Source organism: Mobula birostris, chromosome 4 (genome assembly GCF_030028105.1).
Source record: "Mobula birostris isolate sMobBir1 chromosome 4, sMobBir1.hap1, whole genome shotgun sequence".
Taxonomy (NCBI): Eukaryota; Metazoa; Chordata; class Chondrichthyes; order Myliobatiformes; family Myliobatidae; genus Mobula; species Mobula birostris.
The window spans coordinates 187,077,447-187,103,988 of record NC_092373.1 but is presented as its reverse complement, the minus strand read 5'-3'; the positions used below and the strand labels follow the sequence as shown (position 1 = coordinate 187,103,988).

The following is a 26,542-nucleotide window of genomic DNA, read 5'->3' as shown; positions in this document are numbered from 1 at the left end:
TTAAAACTATGCCCTCTCGTGCCAGCCATTTCAGCCCTGGGAAAAAGCCTCTGACTATCCACACGATCAATGCCTCTCATCATCTTATATACCTCTATCAGGTCACCTCCCATCCGATCACTCAAGGAGAAAAAGCCAAGTTCACTTAATCCATTCTCATAAGGAATGCTCCCCAATCCAGCCAACATCCTTGTAAATCTCCTCTGCACCCTTTCTATGGTTTCCACATCCTTCCTATAGTGAGGTGACAAGAACTGAGCACAGTGCTCCAAGTAGGGTCTGACCAGGGTCCAATATAACATTACCTGTCAGCTCTTGAACTCAATCCCATGGTTGATGAAGGCCAATACATCATATGCCTTCTTAACCACACAGTGAACCTGCGCAACAGCTTTGAGTGTCCTATGGACTCAGACCGCAAGATCCCTTTCGTCCTCCACACTGCCAACAGTCTTACCATTAATACTGTATTCTGCATCATATTTGACCTACCAAAACGAACCACCTCACACTTAGACGTTATCTGCCACTTCTCAGCCCAGTTTTGCATCCTATCGATGTCCCACTGTAACCTCTGACAGCCCTCCACACCATCCACGACACCCTCAACCTTTGTGTCGTCAGCAAATTTACTAACCCATTCCTCCACTTCTCATCCAGGTCATTTATAAAAATCACGAAGAGAAGGGGTCCCAGAACAGATCTCCAAGGCACACCACTGGTCACCGGCCTCTATGTAGAATATGACCTGTCTACAACCACTCTTTAGCTTCTGTGGGCAAGCCAATTCTGGATCCACAAAGTAAGGTCCCCTTGGATTCCATGCCTCCTTACTTTCTCTATAAGCCTTGCATGGGCTACCTTGTCAAATGCCTTGCTGAAATCCATAGACACTACATCTACTGCTCTACCTTCATCAATGTATTTAGTCACATCCTCAAAAAATTCAATCTGACTCATAAGGCACGACCTGCCTTTCACAAAGCCATGCTGACTATTCCTAATCAGATTATACCTCTCCAAATGTTCATAACTCCTGCCGCTCAGGATCTTCTCCGTCAACTTACCAACCACTGAAGTAAGAAATTAATTGGAAAAGAAAACCGAAGTAATTGTTTTCACCTTATTAATCATTAATTTCAATAATATATCTATATGTTAATTTTCTAAAATCTGATTAGTTGATCTCTGAATTGAATAGTGAATAATATCTTACAATTTTCAAATGAGTTAAAAGCCTCATGACATCTGCCATGTCAGCCAGGATGAGAAGACGGGTTACCCCAGATAGCAAAGCACGAGCTGCCCGAACCATGGTTCCACGCTTAACAGAAGAACAAGGATCTTCTGCAAACTCCGCGGATGCAATTCTCATTGATTCTCCTGTTGAGAAAAAGTAGAAATGTAATAGTAACAAATGAAATATTTTCTTGGAGCAACATTTTAATTCAAGTCTGCACACAGCATGAAAACTTGCCTTCTTCTCAGTTTTACAATTGGGCCAGAATTCAGAGTAAAGCTATTCAATATTTTTTCCACAAATCATGCAACAAATTCATATGAGAGTAGAATTATGATTAAGTATGGCATTCCAACAATAATTTCATATTCACTTCACTCTTTAACCTGCCATTACATACCTGGATTAGCTTGAGTATCCATCTAAATTTTCTGCAGAAACTCAGAATTTGCATTTTAAAGTTCAATTTATACTCATTTAATGTTAAAAATACTATGAAATAAAATCAGAGTAAAAGGCAAAGAGATTTAGGCAACCTTGGTTTTCAAGAGATATTCAAGCCTTAGTTAAGGAAAAAAGGGGGAGCATATCAGGTATTGCTAGGAAGGAACATATGGGATACTTATCAAGTATAAGAAATACAAAAGAATACTTAAGAAAGAAATCAGTAGAGCTAAAAGAAATCATGAGGTTCCCTAGCAGACAAGGTCAAGGAGAATCATAAGGGCCATGGAAGCACAAAATAAAATTGCTCATAGTCAGCCGGTTTTCCTTAAGGGAAGATATTGCCTAACAAATTTACTGAAATTCTTTGAAGACATAACTAGCAGGATAGACAAAGAAGAATCAGTAGTTGTTGTGTAGTTCCATTTTCAGAATCGGAATGAGGTTTATTATCACCAGTACGTGACGTGAAATTTGTTAACAGCAGCAGCAATTCAATGCAATACATAATATAAAAGAAAAAAGTATAATAATAATAATAATAAAGTAAATCAATGACAGTATACGTATATTGAATCGATTAAAATTCATGCAAAAAACAGAAATACTCTACATTTTAAAAAGTGAGCTAGTGTCCAAGGGTTCAACGTCCATTTAGGAATCGGATGACAGAGGGGAAGAAGCTGTTCCTGATTGCTGAGTGTGTGCCTTTAGGCTTCTATATCTCCTACCTGATGGTAAGTGAGAAAAGGGCATGCCCTTGGTGCTGGAGGTCTTTAATAATGGACCCTGCCTTTCTAAGTCACCGCTCCTTGAAGATGTCCTGGGTACTTTGTAGGCTGATACCCAAGATGGGGCTAACTAAACTACAACCTACTGCAGCTTCTTTCAATTCCATGCAGTAGCCAGCCCTCTCCCCCATACCAGACGGTGATGCAGTTTGTCAGAATGCTTTCCACGGTACAACTATAGAAGTTTTTGAGTGTATTTGTTGACATATCAAATCTCTTCAAACTCCTAATAAAGTATAGCCGTAGTCTTGCCTTCTTTATAACTGCATCGATATGCTGGGATCAGGTTAGATCCTCAGAGATCTTAACAGCCAGGAACTTAAAACTGCTCACACTCTCCACTTCCAATCCTTCTGTGAGGATTGGAATGTGTCCCTTCGTATTACCCTTCTGGAAATCTACAATTAGCTGTATCATCTTCCTGATGTTGAGTGCCAGATTGTTGCACCACTCCACTAGTTAGCATACCTTGCTCCTGTACGCCCTCTCATCACCAAATGAGATTCTACCAACAATGGTTATATCGTCAGCAAATTTAAATATGGTATTTGAGCTATGCCTAACCACACAGTCATAGGTATATGGAGAGTGGAGCAGTGGGCTAAGCACACACCCCTGAGGTGCACCAGTGTTGATTTTCAGAACGCCTATGGCAAGGTGCCATACATGAGGCTACTTAACAAATTAAGAGCCCATGGTATTACAGGAAAGATACTAACATGGACGGAGCATTGGCTGAGTGGCAGGAGGCAAAGACTGGGAAAAAAAAAATGAGTATTTTTTTGATTGGCTGCTAGTGACTACTGGTGTTGGGACATCTTCTTTCAAAGTTATATGTCAATGATTTGGATGATGGACTGATTGCCTTGTGGCCAACTTTGCGGACAATATGAATATAGGTGGAGGGGAATATAGTTTTGAAGAAGTGGAGAGGCTACAGGAGGACAGACAGATTAGGAGATTGAGCAAAGAAGTGGCAGATGGAATAGCATCGGGATGCAGGTGGATGCTTCCCTGGTGTCATGGATTCTTGATTACCTGACTGGCAGACCACAGTACGTGTGCTTGCAACACTGTGTGTCCGACAGAGTGATCAGCAGCACTGGGGCTCCACAGGAGACTGCCTTGTCTCCCTTTCTCTTCACCATTTACACCTCAGACTTCAACTACTGCACAGAGTCTTGTCATCTTCAGAAGTTTTCGGATGACTCTGCCATAGTTGAACGCATCAGCAAGGGACATGAGTTTGAGTACAGGGCTACGGTAGGAAACTTTATCACATGGTGTGAGCAGAATTATCTGCAGCTTAATGTGAAAAAGACTAAGGAGCTGGTGGTAGACCTGAAGAGAGCTAAGGTACTGGTGACCCCTGTTTCCATCCAGGGGGTCAGTGTGGACATGGTGGAGGATTACAAATACCTGGGGATACAAATTGACAATAAACTGGACTGGTCAAAGAACACTGAGGCTGTCTACAAGAAGGGTCAGAGCCGTCTCTATTTCCTGAGGAGACTGAGGTCCTTTAACATCTGCCAGACAATGCTAAGGATGTTCTATGAGTCTGTGGTGGCAAGTGCTATCACGTTTGCTGTTGTGTGCTGGGGCAGCAGGCTGAGGGTAGCAGACACCAACAGAATCAACAAACTCATTCGTAAGGCCAGTCATGTTGTGGGGATGGAACTGGACTCTCTCACGGTGGTGTCTGAAAAGAGGATGCTGTCTAAGTTGCATGCCATCTTGGTCAATGTCTCCCATCCACTACATAATGTACTGGGTGGGCACAGGAGTACATTCAGCCAGAGACTCATTCCACCGAGATGCAGGACAGAGCGTCATAGGAAGTCATTCCTGCCTGTGGCCATCAAACTTTACAACTCCTCCCTTGGAGGGTCAGACACCCTGAGCTAATAGGCTGGTCCTGGACTTATTTCATAATTTACTGGCATAATTTACATATTATGATTTAACTATTTATGGTTCTATTACTATTTATTATTTATGGTGAAACAGTAACGAAAACCCATTTCCCCCAGGATCAATAAAGTATGACTTTGATAGAAGAAATAAAAGCATAGACTGTTTTCTAAATGCAGATAAAACTCAAAAATCTGAGGAGCATAAGGACAAGGGAGTCCTTTTGCTTGTTTAGATGTTCCTTTGCAAACTTCTGATGCTGAATTTTGTGGTGAGGATGCAGGAAAGGTTTTCTTCTGATGACTCTTCCATGAAGGTCATATTTGTGCAGGTGTCGCTGCACAGTAGAAAAGTGCACCACCACTCCAGTGTCTGCTAAATCTTCCTGAAGGTCTTTTGCAGTCAAACAGGGGTTTTGATTTGCCTTTCTAGCAATCCTACGAGTAGTTCTCTTGGAAAGTTTTCTTGGTCTTCCAGACCTCAACTTGACCTCCACCGTTCCTGTTCACTGCCATTTCTTAATTACATTACGAACTGAGGAAACGGCTACCTGAAAACGCTTTGCTATCTTCTTATAGCTTTCTCCTGCTTTGTGGGCATCAATTATTTTAATTTTCAGAGTGCTAGGCAGCTGCTTAGAGGAGCCCATGGCTGCTGATTGTTGGGACAAGGCTTGAGGAGTCAGGGTAGTTATAAAGCTTTGAAATTTGCATAACCTGGCCTTTCCAAATGATGATTGTGAACAAGCCATAGCTCTAACAAGCTAATTAAGGTCTGAGACCTTGGTAAAAGTTATCTCAGAGCTCAAAGCTCTGCGGGTGCCCAAACTTTTGCATGGTGCTCCTTTCCTTTTTTCCCACTCTGAAATTGTACAAAACAAGAATAATACACTGATCTTGCTTAAAATGTTGAAAAAAAAGTTTCATCTTTAATTTTATGGATTTTGGAGATCAGTTCATCTTCTACTCACTTAACTATTCACAGTAACAGAAATTTTGACCAGGGGTGCCCAGACTTTTGCATGCTACTGTATTTAAGGCACAGGTTAATAGAATCTTGATGAGTCATAGCAGGAAGAGATACAGGGAGAAGGCGGGAGACTGAGGCTGAGAGGGAAATGGATCAGCCATGATGAAATGACAAGGTAGACTCATGGGCCAAATGGCCTAATTCTGCTCCTATATCTTATGGACTTATAGGTTTCTGCAGATATGTGAAGAGCAAAAGGATTGCAAGGAACAAAATTTATCTTCTGAAAGATCAGAATGGTAATCTAGACGTGGAGCCAAAAGAGATGGGGGAAGATCCTGAGTGGATCTTTTGCATCTGTATTTACTCGGGAGATGGACACAGAATCTATAGATGTGAGGCAATGCAGCAGCGAGGTCATGGACCAGATACAGATTATAGAGGAGAGGTGATTGCTATCTTGAGAAAAATTAGGATGCAATAAATCCCCAAGACCTGACAATGTCTCTCCTCGGATCCTGTGGGAGGCTAGTGCAGAAATTGCAGGGCCCTGGGCAGAGATATTTAAATCATCTTTATCGACAGGTGAGGTACCAGAGGATTGGAGGATAGATTGCGTGGTTGTTTAAGAAAAGCTCTAAAAATAAACCAGGAAATTATAGGCTAGTGAGCCTGATTTCAGTAGTAGAAAAGTATTGGAAGGTATTCTAAGGGACCATATATAACAGCATTTATTTGGCTAGACTTGGACTGATTAGGGATCATCAGCATGACTTTGTACGTGGCAACCAATCGCGTCTAACCAGTCATAAGAGATTTTTGAGGAAGTTACCAGGCTAGATGATAAAGGCAAGGCAGTGGATATTATCTACGTGGGCTTTAGCAAACCATTTAAGCAGATCCCACATGGAAGGTTGGTCAAAAAAGTTCAGTTGATCTGGCAGTTAAGATGAGGTAGTAATTTGGATTAGACATTGACTTTGTGGGAGAAGCCAGAAATGGTAGAAGGTTGCCTATCTGACTGGAGACCTGTATCTAACGGAGTGCCACAGGGATCAGTGCTGGATCCATTGTTGTTTTTCATCTGTATCAATGATCTGGATGATAATGTGGTTAGCTGGATCAGCAAATTTGTGGATGACTAAGATTGAAGGTGTAGTGGACAGAAGGAAGACTATCAGAGCAGGATATGAGCCAGCTAGAAACATGCAGATAATTGCAAGGTGTTGCACTTTGGTAGGACCAACCAGGGTAGGTCTTACACAGTGAATAGTAGGGCACTGAGAAGTACAATCAAACAAAGGGATGTGGGAATACAAGTCCATAATCCATTGAAAGTGGTGGCACAGGCACATATGGTCGTAAAGAAAGCTTTTGGCACATTGGCCTTCATAAATCAAAGTATTAAATACAGGAGATGCTATGTTGAAGTAATACAAAATGTTGATGAGGCCTAAACTGGAGTATTGTGTGTAGTTTTAGTCAGCTACCTACAGGAAAGATATAAACAAGGTTGAAAAAGTACAGAGGAAATTTACAATGATGTTGCTGGGACTGGAGGACCTGAGTAATAAAAAAAATGAATAGTTTAGGAGTATATTCCTTGGAACATAGAAGTTTGAAGGAAGATTTGATAGAGGTATGCAAAATTATAGGGGTTTAGATAGGGTTAATGCAGCATTAAGGGTAAAAGGTGAAAAATTTAAAAGGAACATGAGGGGAAACTTCTTCATTCAAGGTCATGAGAGTTTGGGATGAGCTGCCAGCTCAAGTGGAGCATGGAAGCTCTATTTCAATGTTTAAAAGAAGTTCGGATAGATACATGGATGGCAGAGGTATGGAGGGCTATAGTCTGGAGCAGTTCGATGGCAGTAGGCAACTTAGATAGTTCAGCATGGACTGGAGGGGCTGAAAAGCCTGCTTCTATGCTGTATTTTTCTATGACTCTAAATAACCATTCTGGTGCATTAAAAAAAAGTAACTTACAAATACTAAGTCTTATCCATCAGCTTTCATTTGCAAATGGTAAAGTCTTTCTTGATTTTTTAAGATTTTTAACACCAGCACTTTTCCTATTTTAGCACTTTTGCAACTAGTTTGACAAGATTCTCTCATGAATAATCATTCCAATTCACATTTCTGGTACAAACTTCAATATGACTGACTGCTTGCCCTCTTCACAGAGATAGTAGATGCCCTATAGACAGCTTATTCAGAGGCAGCGAGAGGTACTGTGGCCTTGACCATAGTCAGCAGAGCATTCATGATGTTCACTCCTGGCAGGGATTGCCTAACTATTTTAAGGCATAGACCAATACCATTAAGGGGTCCATGGACCCCAGGTTGGGAACCCTTGGCTCCTCGCAATTTGAATCCCTCAACGCTCTCGACCACAGGACCACTGAAGTAAACAGCAACTCTGGTCCCCCATTCTTGAAGTCAACAACTAGCCCTTTGGTGCTGCCATTGAGGGAAAGGTTGTTGTCATGAAACCACACCACTAAGCTCTCTATCTCCTTCCTGTACTCTCACTCATCGCTACTGAGACACAGACCACTATAGTGGTATCATTTGCAAACTTTTAGATGGTCACACAGTCATGAGTGTACAGGATGTACAGTAGGGGATCTAAAGGCACAATCTTGTGGAGCACCAATTTTGAGAATAATCATGGTGAAAGTGTTTCTGCTTATCCTTGTTGTTCGCGGTCAAGTAGTCAGCAAGTCAAGGTTCCAGTTGCAAAGAGAGATGCTGAGTTATAGGCCTCAAAGTGTACAGATGAGTGAAAGTATTGAAGGTGGTGCAAAACTCAATAAACAATAGACTAATGTAGTTATCTTTCCTGTCCAGATGCACTAGAAATGATAGTAAGGCTAGGGAGATACCATCTGCCACAGACCAACTTTGGCAGTAGGCAAATTACAATGAGTCGAAGTCACCAGGGAAGCAGGAATTAATGCGTGGCATGACCAGCCTCTCACAGCTACTTATGATGCTGAATATCACAGCCACTGTAATTTGATGGCCAGACCGTGCGCAGGCAATTGGAATTAATTTCAATTGGCATCACAGTTGGTACAAAGACAGTAGAATAAATATACTTATTCTAGAATTACAACAGAGTTACAGGAAACACAGCATAAATACAAATGTTTGTAGGTTTGAGATCATCAGTATCAGACGAAGGACCAACTGGTGGGCCTGCAGATAAGACAATAAGACCATAAGATATACGAGCAGAATTAGGCAACTTGGCCCATTGAGTCTGCTCTACCATTCCATTATGGCTGATCCAATTTTCCTCTCAGCCCTAATCTCCTGCCTTCTCCCTATATGCCTTCATGCCCTGACCAGTTAAGAACCTTTCAACCTCTGCCTTAAATATACCTAAAGGCTGCTGCTTGTGGCAAAGAATTTCACAGATTCACCACTCTGGCTAAAGAAATTCCTCCTCATCTCCATACTAAAAGGACGGTCCTCTATTCTGAGATTGTGTTTTCTGGTCTTAGACTCTCCCACCAGAGGGAGCATCCTCTCCACATCCACTCTATCAAGGGCCTTTCACCACTCAATAGGTTTCAATGAGGTCATCACTCATTCTTCTAAATTCTAGTGAATGTAGGTCCAGAGTCATCAAACACTCTTCATATGTCAAGCCATTGAATTCTGCAATCATTTTCCTGAACCTCCTTTGAACCCTCTCCAGCATCAGCATATCCTTTCTAAGATAAGGGGCCCAAAATTGCTCATAATTCTCGAAGTTAGGCCTCACCAGTGCTTTATTAAAGACTCAAAATTGCATCTTTGATTTTATATTCCAGTCCTCTCGAAATGAATGCTAACATTGCATTTTCCTACCATATCACAGACACACACTGCAAATTAACCTTTAGGGAATCCTGCAGAAGGACTCCCAAGTCCCTCTGCGCCTCAGTTTTTTGTATTTCTTTCCATTTAGAAAATAATCAACCTTTTAATTTCCTCTACCAAAGTGCATGATCATACAACTCCTGGAACTGTATTCCATCTGTCATTTCTTTGCCCATTCTCCTAATCTGTCTAAGTCCTTCTGTAACCTCTCTACTTACACTTCCGGGGCGCTAAGGGGCAACTCGAATAGCAGCAGTACGCTCAATGGATACAATTAACTATTCTCATTTCAACCTGATACATCTAGAACCACAACTGCTTCCAAGGTCAGTACAGTCAACAAAGATATCTTAATGCATTTAAACTATCACTGCTTAAAACTGACAGAAACAACTCTGATTGTGGATGGAAGCACCCAGGGAGGAAGCATTGCTGTCAATCAGGGTTACAAGTGTGTTTAAGGAAATGGGGTTTTAAACTCCCAATACCGACTATCTTGCTGGCAAATGTGCAACCTCTAGTGAATAAAATCGATGATCTCAGAGCTAGAGTGCTGAATCAGAGGGCCACTGGGACCGTGTGTGTCCTTTGTTTCACAGAATTCATTTAACCCCTTCCATACTGGATGCAGCGATTCAGATTGACGGGTTTACTATACACTGTCAGGATAGACGTAGAGAGTCTCTCAAAAGTAGAAATGGAGGAGCATGTCTCATGATCAACTCCTCCTGGTGCACAAATATATCAGTGCTGTCCCAATTCTGTTCACCAGACCTGGAATATCCAGCAGTTAAGTGTCGTCCTTTTTACCTACCATAGGAGTTCTCCAGGGTCATTTTGTTAGCAGTATACATTCCACCTCAGGCCAATGTAAATCAGGCTTTAAATTATCTGAGCAATGGGATCAACACGCACAAAACAGCGCATTCTAACACCTTCACCATTGTTTTGGGAGACTTTAACCAGGCCAGTCCGAAAAAAATCACCTAAGCAACTACCATCAACAGATCACTTGGAATACCAGAGGAAACAACACACTGGACCATTGCTACACCACCATCAAGAATGCCTACCGTGTTATTCCACGCCCTCACTTCGGGAAGACTGATCACCTGGTTGTATAACTACTCCTTGAATATAGGCAGAGACTGAAGAATGCAGCACCAGTAGTGAGAACCAAGAAGCTATGGACAAGGAAAGCACAGGAGCACCTACAGAACTGCTTTGAATCAATGGACTGGACTGTATTCAGGGATTTATCTTCGAACCTGGATGAGAATGCTGCAGTTGTTTCGACTTCATGAAAACCTGTGTGGATGAGTGTGTGGCTACAAAGACTTACTGCACATTCCCAAACGAAAAGCCGTGGATGAACCAGAAGGTACGTTGTCTGCTGAAGGCTAGATCTGTGGCATTCAAATCTGGTGACCCAGGCCTGTACCACAAAACCAGGTATGATTTGCGGAGGGCTATTTCAAAGGCGAAGAGACAATTTTGAGCAACACACATCAAATTTGCTGGTGAACGCAGCAGGCCAGGCAGCATCTCTAAGAAGAGGTACAGTCGATGTTTCGGGCCGAGACCCTTCGTTAGGGTCCTGACAAAGGGTCTCGGCCAGAAACATCGACTGTACCTCTTCCTAGAGATGCTGCCTGGCCTGCTGCGTTCACCAGCAAATTTGATGTGTGTTGCTTGAATTTCCAGCATCTGCAGAATTCCTCGTGTTTACGTTTTTTAAGACAATTTTGAACAAGGTTGGAGGCGACATTGGATGCACAGCAACTCTGACAGGGTTTGCAAGACATTACGCCCTACAAAGTGAAATCCAATAGCATGAATGACAGCGATGCTTCACTACCAGATGAACTCAATGTCTTCTATGCCCACTTCAAAAGGGAGAATACAACTACAGCTGTGAAGATCCCTGCTGCACCTGATGACCCTGTGATCTCTGTCTCAGAGGTCGATGTGAGGCTGTGTTTAAAGAGAGTGAACTCTCGCAAGGCAGAAGGTCCTGATGGAGTACCTGGTAAGGCTCTGAAAACCAGTGCCAACCAACTAACGGGAGTATTTAAGGACATTTTCAACCTCTCACTATTACGGGCAAAAGTTTCCACATGCTTCAAATAGGCAACAATTATACCAGTGCCAAAGAAGAATAATGTGAGCTGCCTTAATGTCTATTGCCTGGTAGCACTCACATCTACAGTGATGAAATGCTTTGAGAGGTTGGTCATCACTAGAATGAACTCCTGCCTCAGCAAGGAACTGGACCCATTGTAATTTGCCTATTGCAACAATAGGTCACTGGCAGATGCAATCTCAATGGCTCTCTATGCGGCTTTAGACCACCTGGACAACACAAACACCCATGTCAGGATGCTGTTTATCAACTATACCTCAGTATTTAATAGCATCATTCCCACAATCCTGATTGAAAAGTTGTAGAACCTGGGCCTCTGTACCTCCCTCTGCAATTGAATCCTTGACTCCCTCACCAGAAGACCACAATCTGTGCAGATTAGTGATAACATCTCCACCGTGCTGATAATCAACACTGGTGCACCTCAGGCGAGTGTGTTTAGCCCACTACTCTACTCCCTATATACCCATGACTGTGTGGCTAGGCATCGCTCAAATACCATCTATAACTTTGCTGATGATACAACTATTGTTGGTAGAATCTCAGCTGGTGATAAGAGGGTGTACAGTAGTGAGATATGCCAACTAGTGGAGTGGTCTCGCAGCAACAACCTGGCACTCAATGTCAATAAGATGAAAGAGCTGATTGTGGACTTCAAGAATGCTAAATCAAAGGAACACATACCAATCCTTACAGAGGGATCAAAAGTGGAGAGAGTGAGCAGTTTCAAGTTCCTGGGTTCAAGATCTCTGAGGATCTAACCTGGTCCCAACATATTGATACAGTTACAAAGAAGGCAAGACAACAGCTATACTTTATTAGAAGTTTGAAGAGATTTGGTATGTCAACAAATACACTCAAAAACTTCTATAGATGTACCATGGAAAGCATTCTGACAGGCTGCATCACTGTCTGGTATGGTGGTGGGGGGTGCATTCTGCACAGGATCGAAAGAAACTGCAGAGGGTTGTAAATTTAGTCAGCTCCATCTTGGGTACTAGCCTACAAAGTACCCAGGACATCTTCAAGGAGCGGTGTCTCAGAAAGACAAAGCCATTATTAAGGACCTCCAACACCCAGGGCATACCTTCTTCTCACTGTTACCATCAGGCAGGAGGTACAGAAGCCTAAAGGCACACACTCAGCAATTCAAGAACAGCTTCTTGAATCTGCCATTCAATTCCTAAATGAACATTGAACCCTTGGACACTAACTCACTTTTTAAAATATACAGTATTTCTGTTTTTTGCACAATTTTTAATCTATTCAATAACTTATACTGTAATTGATTTACTTATTTATTATTATTTTATTTTTCTCTTCTATATTATGTATTGCATTGAACTGCTGCTGCTAAGTTAACAAATTTCACGTCACATGCTGCTGATAATAAACCTGATTCTGATTCTGACTTCCTCAAAACTACCCTCTTCTCCACCTATCTTCATATTGTATGCAAACTTTGCAACAAAGCCAACAACTCCATCATCCAAATCATTGACATACAACTTCAAATGAATCGGTCCCAACACAGGCCCCTGTGGAACACCACTAGTTACCAGCAACCAACCAGAAAAGGTTCCCCTTATACCCACTCTTTGCCTCCTGCCAACCAGCTACTGTTTTATCCATGCTAGAATCTCTTCTGTTATACTATGGGCTCATAGCTTGTTAAGCAGCCTCATGTGTGGTACCTTGTCAAAAGCCTTCTGAAAAGCCAAGTACACAACATCAGCTGATTCTCCCTTGTCTACACTGCTTTTTATTTATTCATAGAATTCCAACAGATTTGTCAGGCAAGATTTTCCCTGAAGGAAACTATGCTGACTATGGCCTATTTTATCATGTACCTTCAAGTACCCCGAAATCTCATCCTTAACAATCAACTCCAATATCTTCCCAATCACTGAGGTCAGGCTAACTGATCTATAATTTCCTTTTTGCTGTCTTCCTCCTTTCTTAAAATGGAGTGACACTTACAAATTTTCAGTCTTCCAAAACCATTCCAGAACTTGCGATTCTTGCAAGATCATCACTAATGACTCCACAATCTCTTCTGTCACCTCTTTCAAAAAACTGGGGTGTACACCAACTGGTCCAGGTGACTTATTTACCTTCAGACCTTGCCATTTCTGAAGAACCTTCTCTCTAGTAATAGTGACTTCACATACTTCATGACCCCGACACCTGGAACTTCCACCATACTGCTGGTTCTTCCACAGTGAACACTAATGCAAAATATTGTTCAGTTCATCTACCATTTCCTTGTCCCCACTACTACCCCTCCAGTATCACCTTTCAGTGGTCTGATATCCACTCTTGCCTCTCTTTTACATTTTCTGTATCTGAAGAAACTTTTGGTATCCTCTTTAATATTATTGGCTGGCTTACTTGCCTATTCTGTCTTTACCTTCTGAATTACTTTTTTTAGTTGCTTTCTGTCGGTTTTTAAAAGCTTCCCAATTCCTCTAACTTCCCACTAATTTTCACGCTATCATATGCCTTCCGTTTAGCTTTTATGCTGGCTTAGACTTCTCTTGTTAGCCATGGTTGTGTCATCTTTTCTTTAGAATACTTCTTCCTCTTTGTGTTGTATATATCCTGTGTCTTCCAAATTGCTTCCAGAAATTGCAACCATTGCTGCTCTGCCGTCATGCTGGCCAGTGTTCCTTTCCAATCAATTCTGGCCAACTCTTCTCTCATGTCTCTGTAATTCCCCTTACTCCATTGTAATAATGATACATCTGAATTTAGCTTCACCTTCCCAGATTTCATGGTAATTTCAATCATATTCTGATCACTTTCCCCTTAAGGTCTCTTATCAATTCTGGTTTATTGCACATCACCCAATCCAGAATAGCTGATTCCCTGGTGGGCTCAACCAAAAGGGCTCTTAAAAGCCACCTTGCAGGCACTCTAGAAATTCTCCCTCCTAAGAATCCAGCACCAACCAGAGTTTCCCAATCTACCTGCATATTGAAGTCTCCCATGAATATTGCAATATTTCCCTTTTGGCATGCATTTTCTATCTCCCATGTTAATTTGCAGACCACATTCTTACTGCTGTTTGGGGGTTTGCATACAACTCCCGTCAGGGTCTTTTTACCCTTGCAATTCCTTAGATCTATCCACAAAGATTCAACACCTTCCAACTCTATGTTACCCCTTTTTAATAATCTGTCGATAAAAAATGAGACACCAGTGAAGATAGGTGTGGCTCCTTCTCTTTTTTTTTCTTCTTTGAAGTTCTGAGGTTTGAAGTAGGAGTGTATTTTCCTCTGCAAACCTCCCTTGTTGATGTAACAGCTGATAATAGGATGGACAAGCAGATTTTGCAGAATGGTTTAGTTTTCTGCTGTGTTCGGCATTATAATCAGTGTTTCCAAGCCAACATAGTTGCTTATCAATTACTTGCAAGGCATAAAAGAAGAGGCAAGCTCTCGAGGCATCGCTTCATGAACATCAACCACGTGACCTTAAAAAGCTACTGTAGTCTTAGAAAACAGCTGTTGCAGAGCTTCAATAGAAAGCTTTCAGCTATGGAAAAATAGAAATCAAGAGGGTATGAGATAGACCCACCAGGTGGGTTGAAGGAAACTCCCAAGAGGTTTGATAGAATATAAAGAGTAAATAGCTCTATTAACAGTAAAGGGGTGACTAGGGAGAGAAGTGCTCCCCTTAGAGATCAGCAGGGCCATCTGCGTCTCAAGCCACAGGAGATAGGTGGGATTTTTTAACAAATACTTCATGGTGTTTAATGTAAAGAAAATAATGATTGTTTAAGTGATAAAAAACAAGTGGAAATGTTTTGGAGAATATTCGTATTACAAAGGAGGAGGTACTTGCAGCCTTACAGTGCATTAGGTAGAGGCGGCACTACTGAATAAGTGCAACAGCTTTCTGGTAGTCAAGAAGTTTAGAAATCTGACTAAAAACATCTTTTCTGAGATAAATTGTGTTAAATTGTCACGCAAACAGTGAAGGGGCGAGCAATGATGAGGCAAGTTCAGGGGATGAGCCAAAATGATGTGTTGCAGAATCATTGCAGATGGAGCTCCAATGCCCGTACAACTGGCCCAGGTGCAAGGTTGAGTTGCTCTGGGCACCAAAAGGAGAAGTCGGGGCCTAGGCAGAGGAGATTCAGTGCCCGTACAACTGACCCAGGTGCAAGGTTGAATCGTTCTGTGTGCCAAGCTGATTTGAAGAACTCAAGAGTGTCTTTGGGCTGAGCGGTGAGATCTGAGCCTGCAGCAAGTAGCTGGGTGGCATGGTCTAGACCCGGAGCCCAGGTCTTAGAACAAGGTATGATACACTGTTTAGACAATTTAAATGCCGACCCAGATTGGAGCTGAGAGCCAATTTTGCTCACTCTCTGCGACATTCACTCCTCTCTCCAGGGCGCTAGTCTTTCACTGTTCCATTGTTTGATCAATTTAATTCCCAGTCCAGATAGACTGAAAAGTCAGAGTGTCAAAGAGCCAATTTTGTTCATTCTCCATGATGGTTACTCCTCCCTTCCTATGGCACTGAGGCTACGAAGACTGCTCCGGCTTTGTGCTCTGTGCCCACTAAAGTGATGAACTGATAAGCAAAGCTACTCCAGGCTTCTCCGGTTTTCAGATCTAAGGATTCAATCTTTAGTTCGATCTGCTGTTGCCTTCAATTGTTTGCACTATCTGTGCTTTCTTTTCTTTCTCCTCGTATCAGCTATTGGTCTATTTTTATTTTTGTTCTTTTTCTTTAATTGGATTCTTTAGGGCTTCTCGCTCTGAGACTCCCTGTGAGCAAACAAATCTCAGGGTTGTGTAATTTATATATTCTTTGATGATAAATGTACTTTGAACATCCAGGGTCCAACTTTGTAGGAGGCTAGAAAAGTAAGTTGCTTCTTCATTATCCATTAATGAAGTTCTGCGAGGCTGGAAGGTGGCCAATGTAGTTCCATTGTTTAAAGGGGGTAGCAAGGACCAGCAATGGAACTATAGGCTAGGTTGCATGATATCACTAGTGGGGAAGTTACTGGAGGGAATCTGATGGGCAGGATCCAACAGTATTTGGATAGACAGAGTCTGATGAGCAGGAGTCAGCATGGCTTTGCACATGAGAAGTTATGTTTAGTAATTTTTTTAGCATTTTTTGAACAGTTAACTAGAAGGGTAGATGAGGACGGGGCACAGGCTGTTGTCTATTTGGGCTTCAACAAGGCTTTTTACAAGGTCCTATATGATACGCTGATCTGGAAGTTAGGTCCCATGGAAATTTGTTGGATAAATTCAAAAACAGGTTTGAAGGTAGGAAACAAAGAGTGGTGGCTGAAAGTTGTTTCTTAAAATGGAAGACGACGACCAATATCAACAGGAGTCGATGTTGGGACCCTTGTAATTCGTTACATATATAAATAATTTGGATGTGGATACAGAATGCTGTGTCAGTAAAGTTTCAGATGACATGAAATTATGAGGTGCTGTTCATCGTGAAGGTTATCTTAGATTGCAGGGGGATATTGATCAGTTAGGAAAGTGGGCCAAGGAATGGCAAACTTATTTTAATACAGTTAAGTGTGAAGTGATGCATCTTAGAAGTCAAAACAGTGTCTGAATTATATTATGAATGATAGGTCACAAGGCAATGTAATGGAACAGATGGATCTAGGAGTACAAGTTGAAAGGTAGACAGACTAGTGAAAAAGATGGTTTGTGTGCTAGCCTTCATAGTCATGGCATTGAGTATAAGAGTTGGGACATTCTGTTGCAATTGTATATATTCATTGGTGAGGCCAGACTGGGAGTACTGTGTACAGTTTTGATCACTCTGTTATAGGAAAGATGTGGTTACACTGAAAAGAGCGCAGAAAAGATCTACAAGTATGTTGTCAGGACTAGAGGGCCTAACTTACAGGGAGAGATTGGCCAGGCTGGGTGTTTATTCCTTGGGTCATTGAAGAATGAGGAATGACCTTAATAGAAATGTTTAAAATTATGAGAGGCATAGTTAAGGTGGAGGGTAACAGTCTTTCTGCCAGGGTAGGGGAGTCCAAAACTGGGGGGGGGGGGGGGGGGCATAGGTTTGGGGCAACCTTTTTCCACACAGAGAGTGGGCAAGTATATGAAATGAGCTGTCAGAGAAAGTGTTTGAGGCAGATATCATTAAAAAAAGTAGTTGTACAACAGGTACATGAAGGGATGGAGATTAGAGGGACATGGGTTGAATGCAAGAAATTCGGACTAACTCTGTGGGCACTATATTCAGCATGGACTAGTTGGGCCCAAAGGCCTGTATCCTGTTGTAAATCTCTCTGACTCTGTGACTGTAGCAACTGTTCCCACATCCTTCTCTTCCATCTCTTCAAATCCAAATTGCTTAGCCAAGGCCACACTCTGTGATATAATTTGTGAAGCTCCCTCACAGGTTCAAAGGCTCTGAAATAAATCATAAGATCTATAAGAAGTTTATGCCATACTCCATGAAAGTAATTCTTTGTGGCATTACACAGGCACTTAAAATAATGTCTAAAGCACGCTTGATGTTTAAGCGTTTCCAAAAATCTGTAGCAATGGGTTTGATCTTGCTTGCCATCAAATTTTTGAATTCGTGCATCCAATAGTAGGCCTTGAATGCTGTGAATACTCCTTGATCAAGCAGTTTCGGAGGGAGGTAGTGCTGGAAGGCAAAAATTGATTTTTTTTTTTTATATATGGTCCAACAGCTCTGAAATTACAGGTGAAGATTGTGTGCATTGTCTCTAATACAAACATTAAAGTCAATATTCTTCTTCTCACAATAGCTTTTGAAAACGCGGTCAAAATTTTCAAAATTGGATCAGGAAAGAAACTGTCCTGTTATATTGCTCAATTGGAAATAGCCCCCTTGACTTGACTTAATCAAATCTTTCAAGAAGGATTTGCTGGTTTTTCAAAAAGTGTTTTTACCTCTGGATTTTGCTCAGAAGTAATAGTTTTTCTTCTTATCACTATCAGCACAATTACCAGACCTCTTCTTATAGATGTTCTTAACACCTTTGACACCCATTGCACAAGTTTGAAGAGAGATGGTATAAAAATGCACAAAATCTAAATAAATTTGCAGCACAGTTTACAAAGCAGATGACAGTTGCTATGCTGTGTGCAGAACAATTTTATTCCTTTACACGTGGTGCTAGTTCACGATTGTGTTATAACCAATTCGGTCCATGTAATGCTAATAGTACTTCCTAATTTATCAAATGCATTATGGAAACATTACACAGAACTACTTGCACTCATTTAATGCGCAGAACAGCATGAATAACTACAGAGTTCAAAGTAAATTTAGTATCAAAGTACATGTATACTATATACTTACTCCCCTAAAAGTCATTTTCTTGAGGGCATTCACAATAAATACAAAGAAACTCAAAAGGATCAATGAAAAACTACAAAGACAGACAAACAACCAATGTGCAAAAGACAACAAATTGTGCAAATACAGATAGAAAAATAATAATATAGATAAATAAGTAATAAATAATATTGAGAACCTGAATTGGAGAGCCCTTGAAAGTGAGTTCATAGGTTTGTGCTGGATTGAGTGAAGATATCTACTCTGGTTCAAGAGCAATAATTTCCTAGACCTGGTGGTGTCAGACATAAGGCTCATGTACCTCCTTCCTGATGGCAGCAGCAAGAAGAAAGCATGGCCCAGATGGCAGAGGACTTTGATGAGGGATGCTGCTTTCCTGTGACAGCACTTCTTGTTGATGTGCTCAATGATGGGGAGGGCATTACCTGTGATGGACTTTTGTAGGCTTTTCCACTCAAGGGCATTGGTGTCTTCATGACAGGTTGTGATGCAACCAGTCAGTATACCCTCCACCATGCGTCTACAGGTGTTTTCAAAGTTTTAGATGACATACCGAATCTTCACAAACTTCTATGCACAGGTGCTGTCGTGCCTTTTGTAATGGCACTTTGGTGCTGGACCCAGAAGAGTTCCTTTGAAATTATATCACCAAGGTATTTAAAGTTAATGACTCTATCCACCTCTGATCCCCTGATGAGATTGATTTATGGACCTCCATTTTCCTCCTCCTGCAGTCAATAATCAGCTCCTTCATTTTGCTAACATTGAATGAGATGTTGTTGTGTCACCATATGGACAGATTTTCAATCTCCCTCCTATATGCTAATTCATTACCATTTTTGATTTGGCCAACAACAGTGGCGTCATCAGCAAATTTAAATAAGGTATTGGAGGTGTACTTAGCCTCACAGTCATAAGTATAAAGTGAGTAGAGCAGGGGTATAAGTACACAGGCTTGTGGTATACCTAATAGTTGAGGTACAATTAAGTTTCCCTATAAATCTCTATGAAAACAAATCACATTGACAAGGATCAATTATGTCCTGCAGATGTTAATCTGCAGAAATGGAAAGCAAAACTTTTTCTTCTTTGAAATATGAAACAAAGTCAGCAGCATGAAATCCAATGCATTTTGTATGCCAATACAGTATTTGTGTATGCGTGTTAAATCAAACAATACAAACCTTGTTTTCGTACATCTTCAACAGCCACCAGCAGTTCTTCCTTCAGATCCTGGCTCTCTTTTGCAATCTGGTCACCCTTTTCTAAAAAGTTCTGAGTTGCCTGCTCCACAGAAGCAGCTAATACATGTGCTTTCTTAGAGCGACCTTTCTTTTTACTTGATGGGCCTTTGCTACTTGTATTCACAAGTGTAGTTACCTGAAGAATGATATTAGAAAAAAACAACGTTAATTTCCCAACAATTTATTTCTTCATCACAAACTGCAATTTCAGCGAGGTTTTGCATTTCATCCTCTTCTTTCTGTCTGCGATAGCTGTAAAAAGTCCATCACAAATGACATTTATATTTCCTTTGTTTACATGTAAATATGAAACAAACTGCTGAACATTTATAAAAAACAATCAAATGGTTCATTTTACTTTTTCTGTAGCACCAATCTGAATCAACTTCAATTGATGTGGTTGAAATCAGTTTCTCATTGTGAGGCAAAGGGACATTTGGGGCTTCCTATTAAAATTAAAACAAGGAGCAAGTGCTTCGGCAAGCTACTCTCTACTCTCCATCATAAGATCTACCAAAAGAGATCTGCATAGCTGAAACTTTTTTGTGATCCTATCCATGCATATAACCTAATAGGGTCATTCTCATCTGATTGAATCTAGTCAATACTAATCTAGCAATTTCACCAACTGTATATTAGAGTAGAACTCTGATCATCTGAAAAATAAAAAAGAAACCAAATGAATGAAAAACTTATATAGCATATTTTATGGCTTCAAGTCATTCCAGAGAGACTTGTAGTCACTTTAAGGCAGAAATAAATACCATTTTCTGGATTTTTGGGTACAATGTAATAAAATGTATAAACTTAGTTTATGAACTTATATATGGGACAATAAGCATTTATTTCACAATAATATTAAGTACATAAGTGGCCACACTAATGTGGTCAGAGAAAATAAATGCATATGGAAAGATATTCAGACTGCATTCATTAACTTAGAAGCTCAAATGATGGCTTCTAGCAGAGTTTTAAAAGCAGTAGATTGTGACCTGGTAACTCAGAGTAGTAAGGGCCACATTCCTTTGGGAAGATTGAACAATCGCAAAACATCAGCTAAGATGCAGATGAAAGGAAATCCAAGTGTAGTATATCTGGATGAATGTCAATTAAGTTATGTCAATTAAGCCTCATGATTACAGAGGTCTTGGAAAAAATAACACCATTTTAAAATAGCACATCTAAACCACTTGAATAAGCAGAGAGAGAAGGAAAGATAAAGACTACATTGACAAAAGTTCAATTTATCATACCTGTTCATTCCACATTGGTGTTTTAATGGGTTGACAATAAATGGACAGTGACAAAAAGAAAATACAGGCAGTCCCTGGGTTACCAAAGGGTTCTACCAAAATTTCTGTCAGCCGATTTTTCAGCAAGTAGGAAATCTTTATTTTCTTTCTTTCTTTTTCAATCTTTTTATTGGAAATCTTTATTTTCTATAGTAACTTATATATTGTTGCACATACATTTGTTGTAATTGTTCCATTTTGTTGAATAATCACCCTAATACTACCCATAATTAAAGTTACAGAATATGTACTACATCCAGTTATTAATGAGTAATGTAAAATATTTCATTATTATTACTGGCTTTAATTTTTTTTAACGTATGTGGAAGAAACTGTATTAAGTTGGAGTTCCATAAGTGAGGTCTTTCATAACCTAAGGAGGGTCTGTATATATCAATCTTCAAAATAAGCTATTTTACTTGCGCAGAAAAGGAGACAAGTAACAAAGAACACTACAAAACAATAGGCGCTTCAGTCTACGATATTCTGCCGACTCAAAGATCAATTCAACCTTTCCATCCTAATCAGCATTCCATTTTACTACATGGAAATGTGCCTATTTACGAATTTTGTATATGTCTCTAAGTTACCTGTCTCTACCACCACCTTGGCAGGATGTTCCATGCACTCACCGTTCCCTATGTAAAAAAAAACCTACTTCTGATACCTGCCCTATACATTCCACCAATCACCTAAAAATTATGCCCCTTTGTATTAGCCATTTCCACTTCATCTATGCCTCTTAACATCTTGTACACCTCAAACAAATCACTCCTTATCCTCCTTTGCTCCAAAGAGAAAAGCCCTAGCTCGATCAGTCTATCCTCATAAGACATGCTCTCTAATTTAGGTAGCATCCTGGTAAATCACCTCTGCATCCTCTCTAAAGTTTCCACATCCTTCCCATAATAAAGTAACCAAAACTGTACACAATATTCCAAGTGTGGTCTAACTGGGATTTTATAGAGTTATAAAATTACCTCACAGCTATTGAGCTTAATCCCCTAATTATGCTTGAATAACTTTTTAATTTTTTTTCTAAGAGGTAACCAAATAAGGTAGATGAAGTTAGAGTAGTAGGTATGGTCCATTTAAACTTCTGTAAGGCCTTCAACTAATTCCTACAGGTACACTGCTCTAAAAGGTTAGGTCTCATAGTTTGATTTTAAATAGACTTGCAGGTAGGAAGCAGAGGATGTGGTCAAAGGCTGATTCTCAAAATTGAGGCAGATTATATTGGAAAATGTAAACGCATACATTGTATTTTCTATGTATTACAGTATTTACTCAACAGTATTTCAGTATTTACTCGAATGCACACATTATATTTTCTATATTTATTATGTAACCACTGCTAGCTGAATAGAGGGTATTCACTATGTAGCCATGACTTTTGACCTAATCACTATTAATTCATGAAGAGAACTAGAATGAAACCAAGGAGAAAGATAACGGTGGCGAGTAAGGTAATGAAATATGTGGCAGTATGTCAAAATAAGACTAATTAAGAAATAACTGTGGTTAGGGACGAGAGGACACCTGGTCTAAAATATAAACTAGGACATAATTAAGTTGGGGAATAAAACAATAGTGGAAAGTCGAGAGCGGATATATTGATGATATGTAATCACAGGCCGACTGGATATGATAATGTAGCTAAGATAGGAAATTGCTATAAAAAATGCTGTATACAAGCCTCGATGGGCAGTCAGCTACTAGCTTTCTGATTGTCTCAGCTTTGATTTGCAAATTAAAGTTTAAAACGTCTTGGCGAGTTTTCTGCGTCTCCTTGTCGTTTGTGAGAAACGAGAAACCACGACAGTAATTAGTGGTATGTTTCAGGGGTTAGTGTTGGTATCCGTGTTTGTTAGTTACATGCATAAATGAGTTTGATGTGAGGCTTGATCAATAACTTTAGATGACACAAAATTAGAAGGTGTTGATAGCAAAGAAGCTTATTGTAAATGACACGAGGATTTTGATAGTTAGGGAAGAGGGTGAAGTAGTAGCAAACAGATTGCAATATAGATTTCAATATTGATAATTACCTCTGTTAGTCCACAATTATCTCTTTTGTCTTGTCCCCGCTTTGAGACTCAGGTTGTCATGCTCACACCATGTGACAAGCCTCTCTACTTCCTCACCGTATGCTGACTTATCATTATGGCCAATCAGGCCAACCAATGTCGTATCATTGGTGAACTTCCGGTCAAGATGGCACCTGTGTACAGGGCACCTTTGGTCAACATCTTCTGGATAGATCATGAAACTCTATCATTGGTGCCGTTTCCTGCACCCATGAAGAGCTCGTCAAGTTCATCAATTTTGCCTCCAACTTCCATCCGGCCTTCAAATTTACCTGATCAACTTCCAACACCTCCCTCCCCTTGATCTCACTGTCTCGATCTCTGTAGACAGCTTATCTACCGATGTCTACTATGAACCCACGGACTCTCACACTTACCTGGACTACACCTCTTCCCATGAAGTTATTTGTAAAAACATCATCCCCTTCTCTCAATTCCTCTGTCTCTGCAGCATCTGCTCTCAGGATGAGGCTTTTCATTCTAGAACAAAGGAGATGTTCTCCATTTTCAAAGAAAGGGGCTTCCCTTCCTCCACCACCAATGCTGACCTCAACCACATCCCTTCCATTTCATGCACATCCACTCTCACCCCATCCTCCCACCACCCTACCAGGGATAGAGTTCCTTTTGTCCTTAGCGACCACCCCACCAGCATCTGCATCCAGCATATAATTCTCCGGAACTTCCAATGGGATACATAAGACCGTAAGACAAAGGAGCAGAAGTTGGCCATTTGGCCCATCGAGTCTGCTCCGCCATTTTATCATGAGCTGATTGATCCATTCTTCCAGTTATTCCCACTCCCCCGCCTTCTAACCATAACCTTTGATGCCCTGGCTACTCAGATACTGTACCTATCAATCTCTGCCTTAAATACACCCAATGACTTGGCCTCCACTGCCGCCCATGGCAACAAATTCCATAGATTCACCACCCTCCGATAAAAAAAATTTCTTCGCATCTCTGTTCTGAATGTGCGCCCTTCAATCCTTAAGTCATGCCCTCTCGTACTAGACTCCCCCATGGGAAACAACTTTGCCACACCCACTCTGTCCATGCCTTTCTACATTCGAAATGTTTCTATGAGGTCTCCCCTCATTCTTCTAAACTCCAAGGAATACAGTCCAAGAGCGGACAAACGTTCCTCATATGTTAACCCTCTCATTCCCGGAATCATTCTAGTGAATCTTCTCTGTACCCTCTAAAATGACAGCACATCCTTTCTTAAATAAGGAGACCAAAACTGCCCACAGTACTCCAAGTGAGGTCTCACCAGCGCCTTATAGAGCCTCAACATTACATCCCTGCTGCTATACTCTATTCCTCTAGAAATGAATGCCAACATTGCATTCATCTTCTTCACTACTGACTCAGCCTGAAGGTTAACTTTAAGGGTATCCTGTACAAGGACTCCCAAGTCCCGTTGCATCTCAGAACTTTGAATTCTTTCCCCATTTAAATAATAGTCTGCCGATTTAGTTCTCTGCCAAGGTGCATAACCATACACTTTCCAACACCGTATTTCAATTGCCACTTCTTTGCCCATTCTTCTAATCTATCCAAGTCTCTCTGCAGACTCTCCGTTTCCTCAGCACTACCGGCCCCTCCACCTACCTTCGTATTGTCAGCAAACTTAGCCACAAAGCCATCTATTCCAAATTCCAAATTGTTGATGTACAATGTAAAATGAAATGGCCCCAACACGGACCCCTGTGGAACACCACTGGTAACCGGCAGCCAACAAGAATAGGATCCCTTTATTCCCACTCTCTGTTTCCTGCCAATCAGCCAACGCTCTATCCACGTATGTAACTTTCCCGTAATTCCATGGGCTCTTATCTTGTTAAGTAGCCTCATGTGTGGCACCTTGTCAAAGGCCTTCTGAAAATCCAAATATACAACATCCACTGCATCTCCCTTGTCTAGCCTACTGGTAATTTCCTCAAAAAATTGTAATAGGTTTGTCAGGCAGGATTTTCCTTTAAGGAATCCATGCTGAGTTCTGCCTATCTTGTTATATGCCTCCAGGTACTCTGTAACCTCATCCTTGACAATCGACTCCAACAACTTCCCAACCACCAATGTCAAGCTAAAAGATACCACCACCAAGCACATCTTTCCACCCCTGCCCCCACTTTCTGCTTTCTGTAGGGATCACTCCCTACTCAACTCCCTTGTCTATTCGTCCTTCCCCACTTATCTTCATCTTGGCATTCATCCTTGCAAGCAGAACAGGTGCTACACATGCCCCAACACCTCCTCCATCACTACCATTCATGGACCACCCCCAAACAGTCCTTCCAGGTGGGGTAACACTTCACCTTTGAGTCTGTTGGGGTCATCTACTGTATCTGGTGCTCCCAGTGTGGTTTCCTGTATATCAGTGAGACTCCACATAGATTGGGATACCGCTTCACCGAGCAGCTACGCTCCATCCGCCAGAAGAAGCGAGATCTCCAGTAGCCACCCTTTTTAATTCCACTTCCCATTCCCATTCCGATATGTTAATCCATGGCCTCCTCTACTGTCACAATGGGGCTAACCTCAGGTTGGAGGAACAATACCTTATCTTCTGTCTGGGTAGCCTTCAACCTGATGGCATGACCATCGATTCCTCAAACTTCTGGTAGTAGACTCCCACCTCTTTCACCATTCCCCACCCCCTTTTTCCTCTGTCACCTCATCTCTTTACATGCCCATCGCCTCTCTCTCATGCTCCTTCCCGCTTCTTTCTTCCATGGTTTTCTGTCCTCTCTTATCAGACTCCCCTTCTCTAAGTCCTGTATCTTTTTCACTAATCAACTTCCCAGCTCTTTACTTCATTCCTCCCCCTCCCGGTTTCACCTATCACCTTGTGTTTCTTCCTCCCCTCCTCCACCTTTCAAACCTACTCATCTATTTTTCTCCCGTCTTGCCGAAGGATCTTGACCCGAAATGCCAACTGTACTTTTTTCCACACATACTGCCTGGCCTACCGAGTTCTTCCAGTATTTTGCCTGGCTTGGATTTCCAGCATCTGCAGATTTTCTCGTTTGTATTTCACTTCTTTTATGCTTTTATGTTTGTTTTTCATCTTGGATGTGATACTGGAACTGTTGGAGCCTGTGATTTGTTGTTTGAAGATTGTTTGGGTGTTTCAGCAATCTGCAGTGTCCAAGAAGATTCCGGAAGGCAGAAGCAGTATGCGCGAACCTCTTGTCAGGCAAACTG

General features: G+C 41.2%; 1 protein-coding gene across 3 annotated transcripts in view; it reads right to left on the bottom strand.

Annotated features, from left to right (window-relative positions):
* The window catches only part of ctnna2 (catenin (cadherin-associated protein), alpha 2), a 1,304,830-nt gene that overhangs the window by 1,141,924 nt on the left and 136,364 nt on the right, over window positions 1–26,542 (bottom strand). For all 3 annotated transcript variants that reach the window (XM_072254800.1, XM_072254802.1, XM_072254801.1), the window contains exons 3-4: window positions 19,894–20,089; window positions 1,217–1,383 (exon numbers count right to left, since the gene is read on the bottom strand). In XM_072254800.1, coding sequence (XP_072110901.1) covers window positions 1,217–1,383; window positions 19,894–20,089 — 363 coding nt within the window. The remainder of the gene's footprint in view (window positions 1–1,216; window positions 1,384–19,893; window positions 20,090–26,542) is intronic.